Here is a 20,424-nt window from a genome sequence, read left to right as displayed (position 1 = left end):
ACATTTTGGCAGAAATTTATGAATAAATTTGATTTTTAATTTTTTTTTTACTGGACATGTTTTATAGCAAAAAGTCCAACATATTGTTTTTTTTCCTCAAAATTGTCAGCCTTTCTTTTTATAGCGCAAAAAATAAAAACCGCACAGGCGATCAAATACCACCGAAAGAAAGCTCAATTTGTGGGAAAAAAGGATGTAAATTTCATTTATGTACCGTATTGCATGACCGCGCAATTATCCGTTAAACTAGCGCAGCGCTGTATAGCAGAAAAATGGTGTAAATTGCAGTATCTATACCATAGTTTGTAGACGCTATAACTTCCACACAAAGCAATCAAAATACACTTATTGGGATTTTTTTTACCAAAAACATGGAGCAGAATACATTTTGGCCTAAATTTATAACCAACTTTGAGTTTACTATATATTTTTTATAGCTGAAAGTAAAAAATATCGTTTTTCTTCAAAATTTTTGGCCTTTTTTTGTTTATAGTGTGAAAAATAAAAAGCGCACAGGTGATCATATACCGCCGAAAGAAAGCTCTATTTGTGTGAAAAAAAGGACGTAAATTTCTTTTGGAAGCAGCGTTGCATGACCGCGCAATTATCAGTTGAATTAGTGCAGCGCCGAGTAGCAAAAAGAGGCGTGGTCATTAAGGGGGGTAAATCCTCTGGAGGGCAAGTGGTTAAATAAGGCTTTAGCATTGCATTGTTTATCTCCTACTCACCTCCCTGCCTGTTTCCAGCATTGCACCGGGGGACTAGCAGGGAGGGTAGAGACCTTGCAGTGTGAACGATTGGGTGCTCGTCAGAAAAGGGGAGTGTCAGACTCTCTTATCGCTAAGCAGAAGCACATCTGTTGAGCGAGTAAATGAGGCGCCGGCCCCAATGAGGGTGTAGTAAAAAAAAAAAAAAAAAAAGTTATTCTTTCAGGCTACCTCCCCCACAATTGCACGCTGAGCAGCCAAATCAAGCTCTGGTGTCCGCACCGTGAGGCTCCATTCACACATGGGTGTTTTGGGATCACGCCAGAATCTCTGCGATTCTGCCATCGATCTCAAAACGCACTGCATTTGCAAAACAGAGGTTGGGGAGCAATTTTCAATGGCACCTAAAACATGGTGTGGCTTTGCCACAATTTATCATGCAGCAAATCGCATCGTGTGAAGCTCGTTGCCCATAAGAAGCTCCTGCTCCTTTTTGGGTAACAAAGTTCATGTGGTGTGAATTGTCGCAGTTGCTGTGGGAATGTGCAGCAAAACCACACTGCGTTTTAGGCACTATTGAAAATAATGGCACCTGAACCTGCACTTTGGAATTGTAGTGTGTTTTGAAAACGTAAGCAAAATCGCAGCGATTCTGCGGCAATCCCCAAAACATCCACGTGTGAATGACGCTTTAGTCCCGGTTCACACTGATTCAAATTTGATGCAACCTGAAAGGCATAGATTCACATGGCATCTGAATTACATTTTCTATGAAGGATGTTCAGTGGTGAAATTTTGATCCGGTTAAAAAAAAAAAAAAAAAAAAAAAAAGGTCCTATACGAGTTTGGAGCGATCTGTTCCAAATTCACACAGCATAGACTATAGAGCCATTCTGAGATAACGGTTCATATAGGATGCGATTCAAAGCCAGTTTTGCATAGAGGTGGCGGGAAGGCAGTTTTGCATAGAAATGGCTAGAAGATAGATTTGCATGGAAGGCAGTTTTGTAGAGAAGAGGATAGACTGCATTTTTCTAGCATATGAAGGCAGATTGAAAATCGCAGCAGTATTCACAATCCCATCCCTGAATGATATCTGAATTGCACCTGAACCTCTGAGCAACTACCTTTGATAATTGCACTGAAAACTGACATGAAAAATCGAACCTCATTAAGTAAGCCTGCTTCCCTGCAGCAGAACTAAACGTAAAAGAAAAAAAAAACAAAAAACACAACACCTACCCGGCATACGGAAATGCATGTCTCGGGCATCGGGTGATATGATTTGTGCATCCCTGGACTACTCCAATTACTAGAACTGCAAGTTTACTAAACACCAGCCAACCACAAGCATGTTTGGCCACCAGAAGACACTGGCATGGAGTTTGTGGTTATCAGAGGTCATCGACATGGTGCAAAAGACTAGTAGAGGCCACACAGCTGATGCAAAAGACTACCAGGCGTCATTGGCTCAAAACAAGAAGCTACTAAAGGCCAACAACAAAGTGCAAGAGAAACAACTTGCTGAAGGAGACTACAAGAGATCACCAGAATAGACAAGAGGTTACTCAAAATCACAAATTCTGCAGGAGATTGCCAACCTGGCAAGTTCACCAAAATGGTGAAAAAGACTACTTAAACCCCCTGGCCTGACGCCAGAGGCTATCAGAGCGAATAGCGAAGGTTATCAACATGGTAAAAAAAAAAAAAAAGACATCACGAAGAGGCCACACATCTGAAACAAAAAATGAATAGAAGCCACTGGCCTTGGACAAGAAGCTATTAGAGACCATCAACATGGTGCAGGAGACCATCAACATGGTGCAAGAGACTTCTAAAAGCATAGAACACATAGAAACCCCCAATATGCTGCACAGAACTAATGGAGAGAGCCAGAGTGCAACTAAGATCTAGAGACCATGATAAAAGGGACTATTAGAGGCCACCAATCCAATGCAAGTGGTCACTGACCTGTTGTAAGAGGCTACCAAAGTCCATTAACATAATTCAAGGGGCAGAAAAGAACAAAACAGGGCACACTCTCCACGTGCATTACCGTAATAATGTGAAATTTATTTAGAAAAGCCAAAAAGGTCATAAAAACTGAGACAAGAAGTCAAAGGTGGTCAGTTGTGGACAGCATGGGTCCTCAGGTAAAGTGCTAACGCGTTTCAGGAGTCGAGTTCCCTTCCTCAGAGCAATAGATGACGGCACAATGCATGGGAAGGATCCTTATATATGGGACTAAATGGTAGTCAGAACCCTGGCCACTCCCCCACTGTGCAACAAGGGGGGACGGGGTTCTACAAGAAACGCCCCAAATGACACCCATTTGGGGTGTTTTTTTTTCCTACAAGGGGGAGTTGCCCCTCTGTAGAAAAAAAAAAAACGCCCCAAATGTTTTGATCGTCATTTTCCCCCTCTGTAGGGAAAAAAAAAAGCCCCAAATGTTGGGTGTCATTTGGGGTGTTTCTTGCAGAATCCCACCCCCCCTTGTTGCACAGTGGGGGAGTGGCCGGGGTTCTCACTACCATTTAGTCCCATATATAAGGATCCTTCTCATGCATTGTGCCTTCATCTATTGCTTGGGATTTCGACTCCCGAAACGCATGAGCACTTTACCCAAGGACCCATGCTGTCCACGGCTGGCAACCGTTGACTTATTGTCTCAGTTTTATGACCTTTTTGGCTAGTGAGTATGTTTTTGCTTTTCTAAATAAAATTTCACATTATTACGGTTGTCACGGTATGGGAGCCTGCCAATTATTAATCCCCTTATTAATGCCTTGTATCACATGCCCTCAGAGTCCTGCTCTGTATTGTTCCAATTGTCCCCTGTGTCACTAGGCCAAATGGCCTAATTAAATTATTCTGGGCCCCCTCCCTCCCGGCCAGCTGGCTGGGAGCTCTCTGCACATCTCCCAACTTGCTTTTCATCTATGCAGACATCATCCCTGCCCCCCAGGATGTCCCTGTAACCAGCCTGATTCTCCCTGAGGTCTAGTATTACCTCCCCCATCGCGGTTGCCAAGGCGACCGGGGAGCGTCCTGCAGCAGTTTAAGAGGCTGATGCTAGAAGCTCCGTTTTTCATTCCAGTGTGGAGTCCGCAAGGGATCTCAAGCTTCGGCGAGACCCTTGTGAATAGACTCTGCAAGTCTACTCCCCAGCCTCACGGAGACCCCACAGGAGGGAAGAGACAACCAGAGAAAGCCTACCTGCGATTGCGAGAGACCCTACAGAGAAGGGGGAGAGACTATCCCAGCCTGCCTGTTTTTTGCCAGAGACTCCACAGAAGGGGGAGAGACTACCGCAGCCCGTCTGCCAGAGCAAGAGGCCACCCGCCTGATCCGGACTCCACAGGTACCTGCGTTCTGCTTCTACCCCTGGGAAACCAGGCACCCTGTTGGATCCGTGAGTACCTGCTTCCCCACTGTGTTACCTGAACTGTTGCGGTGGTGACTCCTCGCACCCCTCTCCTGTGTCGGACTACCCCTGTTACAGGGACACCCCCTTGGCTCTCCTAGTGGACTATAAGTGGGTGGGGCCCCCTCGTTACCATTTAGTGGCAAATCCACCCTCTCTGCCACCCCCCATATTGAAGGACTGCCGTCTGTTTGTCTCAATAAAGCTTTCTGCGTCTGCCATCCACTCTGTGTGTTCTGTCCTGCCTTTCCTCCGTCACAACGGTAATGAACAAGGAGAGTGCGCCCTGTTTTGTTCTTTTCTGCTCGCATCGAGATTGCCCCATCTACCGAGGGCGGCACCTCAGCAAGTGCAAGATTCCATTTTGAGTACAGCAAGAGAGATTTGAGCGCCAGTTTCTGGTTACTGTTGGATAATTCAAGGGGCCACCAACACGATTATCAGGTCATCCAACACCATTAGTTTCACTCAAAGCTATATATGCATTATAAGCTCTGAATTAACAAAATAAAATCAACACCACACTTTGTCTACATACACCCTTAATATTAATGTTCTGCGTATCACAGATATACACACACCTTTTCTGCCATAGAAGTCATGTACTATTCAAATTATATGACTTCAAACAGCAATATCCATTTGCTTATTCATTACAAAATGCACTAAAGAACATTAATATATTTTTTTTCAGATGTGGTCTGGATGAAATCCAGTAATCCAAGTACAGGCTTACAGTAAGCATTTAGAAATTACAATGGGAATAGAACAGACCGTGTGCTCGTTTTTGACCATGTCAGATTCTGTGTTACATATAAACATTTTCCCAAGGACATTAATGGCTCAAACTAATTATAAGCCAGTTTGACGTGTACTACAAAATGAGAGATTTCCAGTTTCACAAGGGTTCCAAGACTTTACTCACACTGCATTACTATTTTCTAGTGCTTGATGTTCAAGTGCTAGGTCTGCCTAATTTTCCCTACTGTCTGTTATAAGTATGGTAGAACACGTGGCAAACTTTCAGGCCCCAGTGCAAGAAACCATGAAGCCATGAGATGGCAGGGCCCGGTCGCGGCCTTTGTGACCTGGGTAGTTCTGCCACTGGTGTCAGTAGTTTTCTTTTTTTACCAATTTTTTTTTCCAATTTTTTAAGAGCCCCATTGGAGCCCGGAAGGCTTTGGTGAGATATCGGGTCTATACAGAGACAGAGAATAGAGATTGCAGATACAGTCCCTCAATCTCCAACTCTGCAGCTTCGGCTGCACTGAATGAATGGATAAGAATAGTTCTGTACAGAGCTTTGCCTCCATTCACAAACTGAAGCACAGTTTACTATGTTTCAGTTATGAATGGACAGAATCAGTGATTGGCACTGATCACTTGCTCTCCATTCATAAAAGGAAGGGTCTGGTAAATCACACATTTACCGTCCTCTTTCCTGCTCTATATCCTTACAGCAGTTGGCGAAGGATAGGAGGGGGGTCCTGGGAGAGCTTCATGGGACAAGAGGGGCCAGGGGGAAAAAGAATGGGGGGGGGCCAGAAAGTGCTTAGGAGGGCTGCATAGCACATGGGTGGCAGTAGAAAAAAAGCTGGATAGGAGGAGCGGCAGGGGTGGCTGCATATAGAGGAACCAATCTTCATGTTCCTTCTGCAGCCGCTGAATGATGGCTTCTCTTCCTCCCGCAGGCATTCAGTAGCTTCAGGAGGAACATGGAGAGTTCAGGTCCTCTATATGCAGCCCCCCCCCCCAATCCAAGCATACACAGGGGCCGCACGGGCCCCATGCAGCATGGGACCAGGTTGCAATTGTAACCCCTGTAGCTATGCCCCTGCATTGTTTTTTTAAGCTTTTAGTATATAAACTACACATTCAAAGGACATAATTTCATCTAGTAAAAATTCTTGAAAAGGAGTAGTGTTTTATATTGATTACTAAGCACCTGTGAAGTCTAGGCAAGCCTAAAATAAAAGGCCAGTCAACCAAATAATTTTTTTAGTCATGGGTAGAAACTAGTGCATTAAACCACCAGTTAGCTTTTTTTTTATACTCGAGGAACTAAAGAAATGAGATCCCTCTGCCAACTCCCTTAATCCTCATTTCAACCAGTGCAAAGGCAACCAAGATTACGGTTACTCTAACCGCAACACTATTACTGGGAAACTCCAATACATTCCTCCAAAATTCACCCAATCCCAAAGCATCACTTTTGGGTGGACCAACCCTTCAAATGTGTATAACAGCAAATGAAAAGATCAAACACCATTCCCAAAATTGTAGTAATACAACCGTAAACTAAGCACCTTCATAATACAGGCATTATTTAATGTAAACCCATCATGGGAGATACAGTCAGGTTCATATATATTTGGACACCGGCACAATTTGAGTTTTTTTCAAGTATTTACCAAAACATATTCAAGCTATAGTTATATAATGGATATGGGCTAAAAGTGCGCACTCTCAGGTTTAATTTGAGGGTATGTACATCCAAAGTGGAGGAAGGGTTTAGGAATTCCTAGATTGTAAGCTCGAAAGAGCAGGGCCCTCGAACCCCTCGTGTATTGTATTGTACTGTATTGTCTCATGTTCTGTCCCCCTCGCTAATGTACAGCGCTGAGCACACCCTTCGGCGCTATATAAATACTGTTTAATAATAATAATAATTACAGTTCTTAACAGTAGCCATCTCCCTTTTTCAAAAGGGACCAAAAGTAATTGGACAATTGAATCAAAAGCTGATTCATGGCCAGGTGTGGGCTACTCCTTTGTTATTTCTTCATCAATTAAGCAGATAAAAGGTCTGGAGTTGATTCTAAGTGTGGTATTTGCATTTGGAATCTCCAAAAACATGCTGGTAGGTGAAATGGATCCTGTCTAAATTGGCCGTATGTGTATGTATGAATGTGAGTTAGGGACCTTAGATTGTACACCCCTTGAGGGTTAGGGACTGATGTGAATGTACAATATATATGTAAAGCGCTGCGCAAATTGACAGCACTATGTAAGTACCTGAAATAAATAAATATTGCTGTGAACCTACATCATGCGTTCAAAGGAGTTGTCCATCCAAGTGAAACAGGGCATTGTAAGGATTTGAAAACAAAACAAATCCATAAGAGAGATCGCATCAACATTAGGAGTGGTCAAATCAACAACTTGGTACATTCTGAGGAAAGAAGAACGCACTGGTTAGCTCAGTAACATAAAAAAGCATGAACGTCCAAAGATGACCACAGTGGTGGATGATCGCAGGATCCTCTCTGTGGTAAAGAAAAACCCATTCATAACATCCAGACAAGTGAACGACACTCTCCAGGAGGTGGGCGTATCATTGTCAAAGTCTGCAATCAAGAGAAGACTTCACGAGAGCAAATACAGAGGATTCACCACAAAGTGCAAACCATTCATAAGCATGAAGAATAGAAAAGTCAGATTAAATTTTGCCAAAGAACATCTGAAAAAGCCAGACCAGTTCTGGAAAAGCAGTCTTTGGACGGATGAAACCAAGATTATTCTGTACCAGAATGACAGGAAGAAAAAAAGTGTTGAGAAGGCTTGGGACAGCGCACAACGTCATCTGTAAAACATGGTGCAGGCAATGTGATGGCATGGGCATGGATGGCTTCCAGTTGTACTGGGTCATTGGTGTTTATTGATGATGTGACAGAAGACAGAAGCAGCCGGATTAATTCTGCATTGTTTAGAGATATACAGTCAGCCCAGATTCAGCCAAATGATGCAAAGTTGATTGGACGGCGCGTCACAGTACAGATGGACAATGATCCAAAACACACTGCAAAAGCAACCCAGGAGCTTTTGAAGGAAAAGATGTGGAATATTCTGCAATGACTGAGTCAATCACCTGATCTCAACCCAATTGAGCATGAATTTCACTTGCTGAAGGCAAAATTAAAAGGCAGAAAGACCCACAAACAAAAAACAACAGAAGACAGCTGCAGTTAAGAGTCTGGCAAAGCATCAGAAAGGAGGAAACCCAGTCTGTGGTCATGTCCATGGGTTCCAGAGTTCAGGCAGTCATTGCCAGTAAAGAATTCTCAACAAAATATTAAAAATTAACATTTTATTTATGGCCATATTGCATTGTCCAATTACTTTTGGTCCCTTGAAAAAGGGGGGATGGCTACTCTTAAGAGCTGTAATTCCTAAACCCTTCCTCCAATTTGGATGTACATACCCTCAAATTAAACCTGAGAGTGTGCACTTTCAGCCCATATCCATTATATAACTATAGCTTGAATATATTTTGGTAAATACCTGACAAACTCAAAATTGTGCCTGTGTCCAAATACATATGGACCTAACTGTATACTATGTGTGGAAAGCCATTGCTGGCATCTTTTCTGAAAATGGTAGTTGCCTAGCTGCCATGCTCATGCTTTGACTTCTGGACCTGGACCCTATTAAGAGATGACATGGTAATACTAAAGCTAACATGGCCAAAAGATTAATTTTTTTTTGAGACCATCAGTGGCAGCCTCAAATGTTCTCAAAAAGAGCAAAGTGCACAGTTTAAGTGTAGTGGGTGTATAGACATTTTTTTTAAAGGAAGACAATCAGCAATTGACATATGGTATAACGAATAGTGCTTATTATGGTTTTCAAAAGGACTCCCAGCTTTACAGATGATCTCACACATTCATCGATCCACATGTGCCGATACCTTTTTCCTGTCCTGGGATTGCCTGGTTACCCCGGCTACCACACGCCACCCCTTTGCAGCAGCAGCTCCACCTTGGGATCCTAGATGCCTCCTTCTCCCACCTCCACCAATGACTGTAATTCATAAGATCATACACACACAGTGAGTTGTCAATTCTTGTGTGCTGTGTCCACATCTCCACCTTGCTGCACTTAGTTTGGCCCCCTTGCTGTCTCTCTTGCAGATTCCATCCAGACCATATCCAATGTATCCACTGTGACAGTTTATTTGGTGTCCTCTCCAGCAGGGAATTCTTTTGAGAACCATGATAAGCACAATTCATCTTACTTCATGTGTGTTGCTAATTATCTTCCTTTAATAAATGTTTATACCCCCACTACACTTCATCTGAGCACTTTGCTCATTTTTGTCTGTTTGCTGCCTAGAGATCTCTTCAGTCTCTCAGAGGTGTGTTGGATTGGATTTTTCAGTGGTGACCAAAGCCTTAAAATTTGTCCTGAGGATTTGGACCACACTGCGCTTTCCATCCATCCATGTAGTTTGTCTCAGTTGCAACCGTCGCACCATATTGACAATTTTTTATCCAAATTTTTCTCAAGATCTGTGTTTTTAAAATACATTTAGCTAGTTGAACAGAGGTTTACTCCATATCTCATGGCTTAGATCCAAAAACATACAGGCTCAAATACAAATTGTGGTCTTTAGGCCATACAAGGCACGGAATTTACATCATACGGAGATTATTACAATATATCATTGTGTCATTTACAAAGGGCCTCATTTATCAAGTGGTTTTCATAAGACTTGTGTCTCTGTTGCCTTTGACAAACTAGACACAATAACTACAGTATATCTCCCAGATACATAAGGAGGCCCCACACATCAAAATTACACATGGGAATGACTACATATTGCAAGCTTGCAGTACAGATAAACTAAATGAAATTGCGTGTTCTGGTATGAATGCATACAGGTTCTAAAATTCAGTTGTGGAATGTAATTGGCTTAATGGTTAGTACTTCTGACTTTCCACACTGGGGTGCCTCAGTTTGAATGCCAACTGTGCTTTTGTGGGTTTCCTCTCACACTCCAAAGACATGCTGGTAGGGTAATTTGGCCCTAGTACAGTATCTCACAGATGTCTATACCCCTCACATTTTAATCCCCCGGTGAGCAGAACGGAGCTGACTGATGACCAGTACTTTGGTTTTTGCCAGATTGGACTGGAGAAAGCTGGGAGTAAACAGACACCAGTCCATTTACATCTGACTGCCCATAGGGGAGAATGGAGGGTATGATCGGGTCTGCCTGAAAACCGAACAGGCAGATCTGATCGGCATACTCGTGTGAAAGAGGCCTAAGAGATAGTTAAGGTGATTACTTTCAGGGTTAGCATAGTGGAACCAAGTTAACAGTTTGATGGCCCTCCTGCACCAGAAGGTGGTAATTACTTAGTTCATCTCAGCCGCAGAGGGCATGGGACAACAGATCAAATACACAACAGGAGGGGCTGAAATTTTAACATAAATGGTAATGATCATCTTTAAAGTTATTTTAGATCAACTTTTCTCATAACCATCTCGTATGGAGACCTTCCAAAACCTTTACAGGTTGACAGATATGTGCTTGAGATGATGGCATACAATTAGGATAGAAGATGAGATTGTATAGAGAAGCCTTTTTCAACCAAGGTGCCTTGAGGTTTCTTCTGGGGTGACTTTGCAAAATATCTACAAATTGCCCAAAAATTGTGTACAAGCCAGAGGTGGATTAAGTCTGCCTTTTAGTTACACAAAGCCACAGGTTTTCATTGTGCACCATTACAACCTTCTAGATGCCGGCATCCCAACAGCCAATGACCTCATCAGTCGATAAAGAGTATGTTGGTCATCTGCTCAGCATCCTTGTTTGATACCTCCCCTGCCCATCTCTGTCACCACTGGGGTCACATTAGCTGCGTGATGGAGAAAAACTTAGTGAAAAGAGAAACCTTGGAATGCTAGTCAGTACCAGTGTGCACAAGTGCATTTGATCTGGGAGAATAAATCACCTCTAAAATTGGATGTACAACGTGTGTAGATGTTGATGCTATATGTAAAACTTTTAGAATAGTTTTTTACATTTAAGAATAGAGTGCCTCAAGACTGTCCATAATTTTAGAGGGTGCCTTGAAATTGTCGATAATTTTAAAGGGTGCCTTGACTGAAAAAGGTTGAGAAACGCTGGTATAGAGGCTGCATTAATCTACCTGTTCCCATCTGCCCCTGCAGGCTAGTAGACACAGTTTATCAATTTGGGGCAGTGGTGATTGGAGATCATTCATTTGAAGGTATTTATTCAAGGGACAGAAGTCAGAGGTGAAGTGGTGGGTCTTATAGAAAAAACAGAGTGAAACACAGCGCTACACATAGACACAACACAAGTACAGAATGATCATGTCATAAAAAATGTCCAATGATAGTGGAAGTTATTTCTCACATCCATAGTAGAAGTATTATTAAAACATTGGGACGTTAAGTGAAGCAGTCCTTCATAGTAATCTTCAGAAGGTATACCACACCACGTCATCCGTGAGGGACAAGTGTGCAACACCACTTGGTGTGCAACCACCACCACTAACCTCAGCAATATGACCTACTATGACTTCAGTCAAAATGCACTTTAACCCTTTTGTACTAAGGATAATGACTGATCTTCCTTCAGACTGGTAAATGGTTCCTCTCCAAGGGTCGCAGGCATGATCAACGTGTGTTCAAAATTTAAATAAAAAAAAAAAATCATAGTGTACTTCATATAATTGCACATTTAGTAAAAATAAATAAAAATTCACTCACAGAGTGCACAAAGCTGGTACACTGAAGGGTAAACCTATGTCTCCAAAGTTTCCTAATATGAGGACTGCACCTTGAGGGAAAAACAGTCTTCAGCTGTAGAGTGTACCAACCGCCGGGTACGAGTATGCACTCTTCATTCCATGCCTGTACTAGTCTCACAACAGAGTCTGGTGAAGTGGTGGGTCTTGGGATCCTTTTGGCTGCAAATGATCAGGTCATGGGATGGTTATAGTTATCAATGGAAGAGCAGAGTGAATGATCTTTGTGGGCCAGCTACAATGTTGTACAAAGGAAATGAGTGAACATTGGGGCTCAGCAACACTGAGCATGCTAGCCAGTCTGATAGGGTTGTGGGAAGAGAACCTGGATCAGTCTTGGGAGAAGGGAAGGGGAAGGACAGGACTAAACTGAAAATTTTGAGAGTCGAGAACATATTCCGGGTAACCAGAACAGACCAAACGTGATTTGTTGCAAGGCAAGAAGCGAGGCCAGCAGCCTGGTGTCTCTAGCCAGATTAAATTGGGTAATTGTTGATATCTAGAGGGAATTTAACTTCATTCCCATAGCACCATTTTTTGTTTTGATCAGAGATATGGTCTTTGAGAGCTACTGTAAGATCCTCCATCTCTTGAATACCATGCACTCCATTATCTCAGAACAGTGAAGTTAAATTTTAGCTCTGATTGGAGTTGGGCTTTAAAAACCTAACAGTAATACGGATAGCACCACTTGTTTTCTGACCACATTGTTTACAGCCATTTGAATTTGTTATCATTCTCTTTCACTAAGCTCAGATGAGTTCATTCCCCAATGGCAGTTAGTAATCCTACAGTATATCCTCTTTCCTAGTCTTCAATCATGGGTTTCTAGCTGGCACTGAATATCCAGGAGGGGAGCATTAAAATAAGAGCCAATAACATTTTGTTTAAGTACAGGTCAGCTGAAAATCTGTAGGAAGAAGGAGGGGAATAGACCAGGATCTTTAGAGCAAATGTGATGTAAGCTACAAGCATATGAAGCATTTCCTTAAGGATTTTTTTTTGGGAACGGAGATCCTCTCAAGATTTTAATTTCCACAAATAGAGTAGGTCATTGACCCTGTGAATTCCATTTCCACGCCACCACATACAGCGATTACGAAAAATGCTTTACAGCAATAATACACCCAATGGTTTTTGTGGGTTTTTTGGTAGACAGGAGCTGTCTGTGTCCCTGTGGGGAGACTCACCCTCACTTTATGTCCTGGGAACCACTGTCACTTGCAAACTCCAAGTGGGCTTTCATGTGTTCTGCATGAGGAGAGACTTCTGTCTAGCCACTGTGCCTTAAAGCCCAGATCGGTGGAGGGCTGCAATGATTGTTGTCCTCCTGAAATATTGCCCCATCTCCACACAGGATTTCTGTCAGAGTGACCATTAGGTTCTTGGTCACTGCTCTTAAGGCCCTTCTCCCTTGATCGCCCAGTTTTGTCCAGCAGCCAGCTTTAGGAAGAGTCCTGGTTGTGCCAAACTTTTTCGATTTGAAAATTATGGAGGCCACGGTGCTCTTGGGAACCTTCAGTGCAGCAGAAATTTTATGTAGCCTTCTCCAGATCTGTGCCTTGCAATAATCCTATGTCTGAGCTCCGCAGGCAGTTCCTTTGACCTCATGGCTTTTGCTCTGATACAGTATGCATTGTCAGCAGTGAGGCCTTTTATAGAGAGGTGCATGCCTTTCCAAATCATTTCCAATCAATGTATTTACCACAGATGTACTCCAATCAAGGTGTAGAAACATCTCAGCAATGATCAAGAGAAATGGGAGGAACCTAACCAAAATTTCAAGCATTGTTGCAAAGGGGTCTGAATACTTACAGTGTGGATCGAAAGTTTGGGCACCCCAGCTAAAAATTTGTATTATTGTGCATAAAGAAGCCAAGGAAAGATGGAAAAATCTCCAAAAGGCATCAAATTACAGATTAGACATTCTTATAATATGTCAACAAAAGTTAGATTTTATTTCCATCATTTACACTTTCAAAATAACAGAAAACAAAAAAATGGCGTCTGCAAAAGTTTGGGCACCCTGCAGAATTTATAGCATGCACTTCCCCCTTTGCAAAGCTGAGACCTGCCAGTGTCATGGATTGTTCTCAGTCAGCGTCTGGGAAGACCAGGTGATGTCAATCTCAAAAGGTTTTAAATGCCCAGACTCATCTGACCTTGCCCCAACAATCAGCACCATGGGTTCTTCTAAGCAGTTGTCTAGAAAACTGAAACTGAAAATAGTTGACGCTCACAAAGCTGGAGAAGGCTATAAGAAGATAGCAAAGCGTTTTCAGATGTCAATATCCTCTGTTTGGAATGTAATTAAGAAATGGCAGTCATCAGGAACAGTGGAAGTAAAAGCAAGATCTGGAAGACCAAGAAAAATATCAGACAGAACAGCTCGCAGGATTGTGAGAAAAACAATTCAAAACCCATGTTTGACTGCACGATCCCTCCAGAAAGATCTGGCAGACACTGGAGTTGTGGTACACTATTCCACTATAAAGAGATACTTGTACAAATATGGTCTTCATGGAAGAGTCATCAGAAGAAAACCTCTTCTACATCCTCACCACAGAAATCATCGTTTGAACTTTGCAAATGAACATATAGACAAGCCTGATGCATTTTGGAAACAAGTTCTGTGGACCGATGAGGTTAAAATGGAACTTTTTGGCCGGAATGAGCAAAGGTATGTTTGGAGAAGAAGGGGCACAGAATTTAATGAAAAGAACCTCTGTCCAACTGTTAAGCATGGGGTTGGATCAATCATGCTTTGGGGTTGTGTTGCAGCCAGTGGCACAGGGAACATCTCACGAGTAGAAGGAAAAATGGATTCAATAAAATTTCAGCAAATTTTGGATGGTAACTTGATGCCATCTGTGAAAAAGCTGAAGTTAAAGAGAGGATGGCTTCTACAAATGGATAATGATCCTAAACACACCTCGAAATCCACGGGGGATTACATCAAGAGGCGTAAACTGAAGGTTTTGCCATGGCCTTCACAATCTCCTGACCTCAACATAATTGAAAATCTATGGATAGACCTTAAAAGAGCAGTGCGTGACAGACAGCCCAGAAATCTCAAAGAACTGGAAGACTTTTGTAAGGAAGAATGGGCAAAGATACCTCAAACAAGAATTGAAAGACTCTTGGCTGGCTACAAAAAGCATTTACAAGCTGTGATACTTGCCAAAGGGAGCAGTACAAGATATTAACTCTGCAGGGTGCCCAAACTTTTGCAGACGCCATTTTTTGGTTTTCTGTTATTTTGAAAGTGTAAATGATGGAAATAAAATCTAACTTTTGTTGACATATTATAAGAATGTCTAATCTGTAATTTGATGCCTTTTGGAGATTTTTCCATCTTTCCTTGGCTTCTTTATGCACATTAATACAAATTTTTAGCTGGGGTGCCCAAACTTTCGATCCCCACTGTATGCCAATGTGATCGCTCAGTTTTGTTTATAAATTTTAATAAATTCACAGACATTTCTAAAATTTTGTTTTCACTTTGTCATTATGAGGTGCTGAGTGTAGATTAATGAGGAAAAAAAAATGAATTCAAACAAATGTAGTATCAGGCTGAAACATTTTTTTTTAAATATATTAGATTTGCTCAGTTACTCGATACCTTCCCCTCCCAGTGGTTTAGGTAAAATGGTACAAGCGTGACTTTGCACACACCAAAAAAGTACTGTGATGAAATATTTTCTAAAATCTTACTTGTGACCAAGCTCATGAGCTATAGTAAAAGCCAAATTAAGACCATTATCTTCTGCCAGGACACATTTACGCTTAGGGCTGCATGCTCCTCCAAGGTAGGCGATTCCTGTAGATAAAATGGAAAGACAAATAAAGCTTTTAAACATCAATGTCATAATTTTGTTTACAGGTGCATTACCGGAGTAACAGCAATTTGCAAAAAGTATAGTATTGTTTTGGTGAACAGTGATCACACTAAAGGTTTTTAAATGGATACCATTTTTGTGATGAAGTTGTGTGACCATCATGGGAGTCACAAACATGCTCACAAGGCAATGAAGGAAGTTGGCCACACTCCAATGACATCAGCCTTCAAAAAGCTTTATTATTCTAGGACTAATTCACAAAAGGGTCTGCCCAGGCCAAGTCCTCCCAGACCAAGCCACACTCTGACGTTTCACCCAAAAATGGCTTAGTCACAGAGATTAGAGGAAACAGGAGGCTTGATCTGGGCAGACTTCTGTGATCCTGGAATAATAAAGCTTTGTGAAGCCCAATGTCATTTGGATTGTGGACAATTTGCTTATTCATTCCACTGAGGAGCTCCATCAGCCTCTATATGAGGAATATTGAGGCGATCCATCAGCCTCCATATGGGGAACATTGAAAAGCTCCATCAGCCTCTATGTGAGGAACATTGAGGAGCTCCATCAGCCTCCAAATGGGGAACATTGAAAAGCTCCATCAGCCTCTATGTGAGGAATATTGAGGAGATCCATCAGCCTCCATATGGGGAACATTGAAAAGCTCCATCAGCCTCTATGTGAGGAACATTGAGGAGCTCCATGAGCCTCCATATGGGGAGCGTTGAGGTGCTCCATGAGCCGACACCTGAAACCACAGAGATGGGCAAATTGAGGGCTTTGAGCCACAGTTTCCTTTGGTACTATACTTACAAGACAAGACTCCAAAAACCCAAGGGTAAAATTAAAAATACAAATTACAGAACATGCAAAAGAGCTACATAGATATAGTGGTTCCTGTTTTTCAAATCCGGGACTCAAAGATCTGAAGCATGTGGGAACACCATATTTGGCCAGGTAACTAGCATTTTAGAAGAAAGGTCAGCAACGACAGCCTCTACGTGGTAGAGGCTTGTAGGTGTGCATGTGAAATGGACCTAAGGATTTGACTTCTATATATACTCAAATTAACACAAAAAAAAAATAATTTAAAGCTATTTTGGATGATATAGAGTTGATAAATAGGACATTTTTGCTGTCAGTAAACTGTTTCAGAATGTGGAATAACAAGAAATGAGACTATGCCTTATTAACCAAAGCAAATTGCAAAGTGAGTTTGCAAATTGCAAGCCAAGTGCACATTGCACCATACAGTACCAGTCATTAGTTCCCCACAACTGGTCAGCAAGGGAGAGGCCTTAATGAATGCACAATTATCACACTGCCAATAGCTACTCCCCTATCCGTAACTAATATTGGTGTTAGAGGTCAAGCACCAGCTGTCCCAGCAGCTGAATAAAAGTTTTCTATGTAGACGTAGTGATTTCCAGTATAATAATTAAAAAAAAAAAAAACACGAAAAGCTGCAATGACTAGGATTAACCCACGTATATGAAGAATAATTATCAAGGAGAACCTGTTACCTACATACCGCTGCACAAAACCTTGTGCTTACAGATATGGCAAAACAGGTGTTACACTGATTGTGAAAATCACTGTACTTTGTATGTCAACCTTTTCTAATCCAGCACATGAGATTGCCATCATCGAGACCAGTAGTCTCTAAACTCTAGCCCACAGAACAGATGTGGCCCTTTGCTTGCCTTTATCTGGCCTTTGGAGGACTGTTCCACCCACTGATATGAGCCACTAAACCTTTGACACCAATAATGGGGGCCCTATTCCTTCCACTGATAAACAACTGGGCCCTATTCATTCCACTAACACCAACCACGGGCACTACTCATTTCAATGATGCCAATAAAAGGGCACTATTCCTCCTCCTACTGATCACAGGCATATTTTATTTTTTTTTACTCCCATAGACCACCAAGCTTGGGGCATTGTTGACTCCCACTGATGCTTATGAAGTGTCTACTCCCATTGGCAAGAGTCCGGCCCCCTTCTACTGTGAAGGACAGTAAACTGGCCCTTTGCTTAGAACATTTGGAGACCACTGATCTCGACAGCTATGTGTATTCAAAACAGGGGCGGACTGACCATTTGGAAACTTGGGCACTGCCCGAGGTCAGTAGGGGGCCCCATGAGATGCCCCTGGTACCTTTTTCATAGGCTTTTTTGAGTTTGAGCAAGGACACAGGGGCCCCATGATCCCCTATTGCCCGGGGGCCCCATGAGTTGTCAATCCACCCCTGATTCAAAAGTATTCCTTAATAAGTAAAAAGATTATTTCCAAATTGCCAACTATGCTTCTGAGATCTTTGCTTAACATTGCAACAATTTACCCCCAATTAAAATGTATCTAAAGGCATTGCTTTTGGTCCTGAATAGAGTGGGTTTGAAATGATAGAAATGTTGATAGGTTTGCCATTTGTGTCCAACGCTGGGAAGATTTATGCTCTTTACTCGCCCTGGTGACCATTTTCTTGTATAATCTTTGTTTAGGTGCACACATGCAAACCATTCATCATACCTCATGTATATTTACTGGTTTGATTTTGTTTGAAACTTTTGTCTACTGCCAAGAGCAAGTCACATTCTCAATAATGGAGGCTGCAGTATCTCTACTAACGTCCAGCCTACTACAAGCAGTCCCCGAGTTACAAACATTTACGTTACGAACTCGTATTTATGAAGGGATGGAGAAACAAGAGGTGAGAGGAAATCCACCCCTAGGAAGGGAAATTCACTCCTTAAGAGTTATCATGGGAAAAAGGTGTCTCCACTAAAGGTTTATCACCAATCCTTGTTTCTATGATAACCCCAAAATTTTCAAAATTCAAATGTCACAGGGACAGAAAGTGAGATGAAATCTTCTGAACAGGGGCACATACAGCGAAGCAAACATGACAGGGGTGCTAACCCTTCCTTGTGCTATACAAAAACATTTTTTTTTTGGTGGAGCTACACTAAAAAAAAAAAAAGTACTTGTTTCAACTTACAAATTCAACTTAAGGACAAACCTACAGACCCCATCATGTTCGTAACCCAGAGATTGCCTGTATAGCATGGCAATCAAACTATAATTGAACAGTCCATACATCACAAAATGCATTCTGTTAAAATGGTAGAGATAGTGATAATTCCATACTGACAACAACAAGAACAGTAACCACAGGGCTCAGATTCCGTAAATGTCGGTCACTTTCCTGACCCAATCATATCTGGTGGGAATCAGGGATGGTTTCCATAATAAGGGGACAATCACTTGGTAGCATTTAAAGGGTTAGTTCACCTTTAGCGAAAAAAAAAACAAATAAAAAAAACTGCCTATACAGGTACGTGGTGATTGTAGATAAAAACAAACTGTGCAGCTTTGACAAAATGTTAAATAATGTCCTTGCTATAGACCATGTATGTACCTCCCAAAGCCTGACTGATAAACTCCTAGAGATGGCATCATCCTGTCCTGCCTTGTTGCTAGGACATTTCTAATGAACTTTCAACCATAACTGCTCATCCCCGCTATCAAAGGCATGCTCTGAGCTCAGTGATGCTACAATGGAGGTGATAGTGAGCAGCAACTGTGCAGGAGATTGAGAGCTCGCCCCTTGGAGTGTCTTAGCAATGTCCTCACAGGGAGGGATGCCACCTCTGGGAGTTTCTCAGCCAGGCTTTGTGAAGTATGTAAAAAGGTCTAAACCTATAGCGAGGACATTATCCAACTTGTTGCTAGGATGTTGCTGCTCCTAGTCGTTACTGCCAATGGTGCAATGGTGCTCTTGTGCTGCCCTAATCGACGCTAAAATTGGGCACCCCCCACCACCCCCCAGCCCACACCACCACTAAAATTGGACACCGCCAAGATCACATCCCCCCCCCCCCCAACATTTCTCCCCGTGCCGCCACTCTCTGCCAAAACACCCCTCCCCCCGCCACCTGCAAAGAGAGAGCGATTTCATGAAGCACTAACCCTAACCTCTCCGGGGCCAAGCCAGTGTCTTCCTTCCTTGTACGGGAAGTCTACACCCTCTAGCTGCGCGCATCCTCCTTGCATTCTATGGTGGATCCTCATCAGGTCCCCCGGTCCTCCGCCCACCCCCCCACCCAAACTGCCATCTTAGGCAAATGCCTTGTTTTCCTCCCGGTAAATAAGTCGCTGGTTACTGCTCCACCCACCATCACAAGAGGTAAGCTCTTAAACCACTACACATTGCAGAATCACAGAGCTCACAGCTACTGCAACAGGGAAGACATAACAGATGCAAGAGGGTTTGAATCAGCTGAAAGCGTCTTAGCAAAGTCCTAGCAAAAAGGCAGGCCAAGATGATGCAATTTCTGGGAGTTCTTAAGGCAGGATTAGGGAAGTACATAAATGGTCTATTGGTGGAGATTGAGCTAGAGAGGGGACTTCTATTGCACCTCATTACCAACACCCTTGGTAGTGATGACAGGAGGTGTGAGGATACAGAGTGGCAGATGTAGCAGGCAGTGCCAACTGCTGGATGCAGGATACAGATGACTGTGGGCCACCACAAAAGGACCAGAGAAGCAACACTGACACTTGATTAGAAGACAGGAGAAAAGCCAGGACACAAGCCAAAGTGAGGTATAGGAACAGAGTGAGGATACAAGTCGAGGTCAGGTAACAGCTGGGCAGTGAGGTAAAGAATCAGGAATTCAGATACACAGGCCAAGGTCACAACAGGTAGACGGGAATCCAAAGACAGGTCAAAAGCAAGCTACACAGGATGGCAAACGTAGCAGGTCAGGACGCAGGTAAATCAAGAACTAGCTAAAGACCACTTAAAAGTCTTTTACAATCAACCCAGCTTAAATGCCAATACCATTGCCAAGCAAGCATATGCTCCCATGTCACAGTCAGGGGTCAGGCTCAG

The 20,424-nt window shown here is 42.6% G+C and overlaps 1 protein-coding gene across 2 annotated transcripts in view; it reads right to left on the bottom strand.

Annotated features, from left to right (window-relative positions):
• ADAMTS17 (ADAM metallopeptidase with thrombospondin type 1 motif 17) overlaps nucleotides 1-20,424 on the bottom strand; it is a 508,325-nt gene that overhangs the window by 267,668 nt on the left and 220,233 nt on the right. For both annotated transcript variants that reach the window (XM_089655532.1, XM_089655533.1), the window contains exon 8: nucleotides 15,405-15,510. In XM_089655532.1, coding sequence (XP_089511658.1) covers nucleotides 15,405-15,510 — 106 coding nt within the window. The remainder of the gene's footprint in view (nucleotides 1-15,404; nucleotides 15,511-20,424) is intronic.

Source organism: Staurois parvus, unplaced genomic scaffold, assembly GCF_062004578.1.
Source record: "Staurois parvus isolate SC_StPar_1 unplaced genomic scaffold, SC_StPar_1.0 ptg000845l, whole genome shotgun sequence".
NCBI classification, from domain to species: Eukaryota; Metazoa; Chordata; class Amphibia; order Anura; family Ranidae; genus Staurois; species Staurois parvus.
This window is presented reverse-complemented; position numbering and strand designations above follow the sequence as displayed.